Below are 3,442 nucleotides of genomic sequence, written 5' to 3'. Positions count from 1 at the left end.
CATCAAATACCACCTTGTAGGTGGTAAAGGTCGGTAATAAAAATTGCTTTCCTTGGAGAAAAAACACAAGTTTCGGGTTGAGATTGTTCCCCATAGAGAAAAAAATACAAACTTGGGAGTTGAAATTGTCTCCCCTTGAAGATATTAAGGGTCCTTTCTGATAGAATATAGATCTATTCCTGAGACCTCAACCATCAGCTTAAGCTTTTGGTATTTAATTAGCTTTTGGTTGGATCCATAGGTATATAAGTTAAATTCCCTCAATCATAACTTGTTTAATAATTGGGTTAATTTGAATTGACCCAGGCCATTTATTTAATCGGGTTAAAAACCTTAATCGTACCCAACTCAAATCCTTAATTCGTGTCCATTGAGTTGCCATATATATTGTGTTGATATCTTCAACTTTTAAGCCAAATGTATTTGTTTCTATAGGTTTAGTTGAATTTTAGTTTCCCATATATTGACTCCATACCTTGAATATTAATGTTTTTTTTTTGAATAGGTAGTTGACATTTCAGCCTTTAATTAATGGCCGTAATTTCATTCTAAATATAAGTCCTCAATGATCAACCTTTTTTTTTTTTGACTAATGATCAACATTTCAGTATTTTAGAAAAAGTTGCTTTATACCTTGGTCCATTATATAAAGGGGTTTTCTGTTATTCAATAGTCACATATCAGCCAAAAGCACCTCCCTTAAAAAAGAATTATTCACATGGATTTATTTAGCTATATGCTATGGATGCTACTCTTATGTGCAACAATTATAATGTTTTTCCTGATTTCACTTACAAAACCAAAATCATATGCTAAAAACTTACCTCCGGGACCTTCCCCTTTACCTATTTTTGGCAACCTCTTGGATTTGTTGCCTTACACTACCAAGCCTCACAAGTACTTCGCCGAGCTAGCTAAGACTCATGGCCCTATCATGAGCCTTCAACTCGGCTCCATTACCGCCATTATTGTCTCGAATTCCGTGCTCGCCAAACAAATCCTTCTCAAAAACCACAAAATTTCCTCCACCCTCTATGATCTTGACGCTGTTCAGGCTCATGATCATGAAAAGTTCTCAATCGGCCCGTTATCGGCTTCTTCACCCATGTGGAAGATCCTTAGAAAAATTTACAATACAAGGTTGTTAAGTGATAAAATGATGGAAGCCATGCAAACTCATAGATATAGAAAGTTGGAAGATTTGTTATGTTACATGAAAATAAGCTCGGAAGCTAACATTTGTGTCGATGTGGGACAAGTGGTTTATGATGCTTCTTTCAATATGATATGTAGTACCATATTTTCCATGGATTTGTCTAGTGATATTAGGATAATAGAGATTAAAAATTTGATGGATTGTATTATACAAGAGATTGGTAGACCTAACATCGTGGATTGTTATCCTTTTCTTAAGATGATTGATCCACAAAGGATCAAACACCGTTTGACAATTTATTGTGTGAAATTGTTTAAGTTATTTGATGAGATTGTAGGGTTGAGATTGAAGTCTAAGGAAGGTGAAGCCAACTATTCAGGCTTGTATAATGATTTGTTGGATGTGATCTTGGATGTTATGGAAGAACAAAAGGATGAAATCAACGGAGATCATCTGCACCATTTGCTTTTGGTAAGTGCACTACTCCTTTTTTTCTTAAATAAATTTGGCTGTAACAGCTGCGTTATTAGGGTTTTGAAACACACACCTTTATTTGAGAACTATTATATTTGTTTACGTATATAAGAATTATTAATTAAAGAGTAGTATTATGCATGAAAATACGAATTTAATAACATCCACATGATAATAATTTTCTTATGCATTAATTTTTTCTGAAAGGGGACTCCAATTAGGAGTTTCTTATGCAATAGTTGGTCAAAGGTAGTGGAGTTTCTCAATAGTAAATGTTAGAACTAATTTGAGACAAGTTAAAAGATAGCATCCCTTCAAATTAAAGCAGGAAAATATTGTATTTTAATAGGGTAATAAGCTCGGAATAGAAGAAAAATCTCATATATCGATACTTCATTAGTCTCTAAATAAGATATTTCCTTAAGTACCTTTACAAGGATTTTCATAGTAAGCTTGTACTACTAATTGATATGGGCAAACAAATTAAATTCAAATGTTTAAAAAAAGTTGTGAAATTTAACTCAAATTTCGGAAAAATGACTTATATCCAGGGCAACCTATTAATAAGAAAATAAGAGTATTTTAAGGTTATGCAAACAGTATACATACCATTACATGATATATATTCACGTAATGTACATATGTGTTGGTTAAGAATCAGGTTCACCTAGTTAGTTTTCTCTCAGAGAGGTCCCGACTTTTGTTTTTAGTTAGACCATTGATGTCATTTCAATGCTAGTCGGTATATTACTTTCGTGCTATATGTTACTTAATTATTGTTCTTTGAACATTTTCTATATGTGGATAAATTCTTTATTATATATTGCACTAATACTATATTTTGGAAACAAAAATTCCTAATGTATGATAGGATCTCCTTGGTGCTGGAATGGATACAACTTCGAAAACAATAGAGTGGGCAATGGCAGAATTACTCCGAAACCCTAGTGTTCTACTCAAGTTACAAGAAGAATTAGAAGGAGTGATGGGAAAAGGAAAAAATACAGTGGTCCAAGAATCAAACATCTCACAACTCCCATACCTCCAAGCAGTTGTTAAAGAAACCCTTAGACTTCATCCAGCCGCACCATTGTTACTCCCTCGCAAAGTTGAACAAGACATTGATATTGATGGCTTTCTACTCCCTAAGGATGCAATGCTTATAATCAATGCATGGGCTATCGGTCGCGATCCAAATACCTGGACTAGTCCAGATTTGTTCTCTCCGGAGCGCTTCTTAGGCTCGGAGCTTGAAGTGAAGACACAATTTTCGCAGTTATTTACATTTGGTGCAGGAAAGAAAATTTGCCCTGGGATGCCCTTGGCAATGTGTATGATATCTCTGGTGTTGGGTAACTTGATTCACAAGTTTGATTGGAAGCTTGAAGATTGTGGGGAGCTGCAACAGGTTTTGGACATGGATGATCATTATGGGATTACTATTAAGAAGGCCAAATCCTTACGTGCTTTTCCTATCCAACGTTTTGTATGAAAATGGGTGGGAATTGTTTTTATGATTGTAATCATAATCCATATATATATATAAGTGGAATTGTTTTTGTGATTGGTTATTAAGAATGGTGTTGGAGTACAAGGTGACACTCAAGAGGGTGTTGGATTGAGTGAAAAAAATTAATCAATTGTCGCAAAAACACTCCTATAGCACAGTATCTTACAGTGTTTTATTTACTCGTAAACTTTTCGTTTGATGTTTTTGCTCGAACTAAATTGTATCAAAACAAGAAAACAATGAAATCAAATACTAAGACATAGAAATTTAACGTCCTTTGATCTCACCTCTGAGATCTATGT

General features: G+C 34.2%; 1 protein-coding gene across 1 annotated transcript; it reads left to right on the top strand.

The window, feature by feature from the left end:
- Positions 1 to 476: 476 nt before the first annotated feature.
- LOC104892671 (geraniol 8-hydroxylase-like) lies at positions 477 to 3,147 on the top strand. The gene is made up of 2 exons (XM_010678661.4): positions 477 to 1,627; positions 2,502 to 3,147. The coding sequence occupies exons 1-2, from the start codon at positions 719 to 721 to the stop codon at positions 3,120 to 3,122; spliced, it is 1,530 nt and encodes a 509-aa protein (XP_010676963.3). The 5' UTR covers positions 477 to 718; the 3' UTR covers positions 3,123 to 3,147.
- The last annotated feature ends 295 nt before the right edge of the window (positions 3,148 to 3,442 follow it).

This window comes from Beta vulgaris, chromosome 5 (genome assembly GCF_026745355.1).
Source record: "Beta vulgaris subsp. vulgaris cultivar EL10 chromosome 5, EL10.2, whole genome shotgun sequence".
Lineage (NCBI taxonomy): Eukaryota > Viridiplantae > Streptophyta > Magnoliopsida > Caryophyllales > Amaranthaceae > Beta > Beta vulgaris.
The sequence above is the reverse complement of the archived record's forward strand: the minus strand, read 5'-3'. Positions and strand labels throughout refer to the sequence as shown.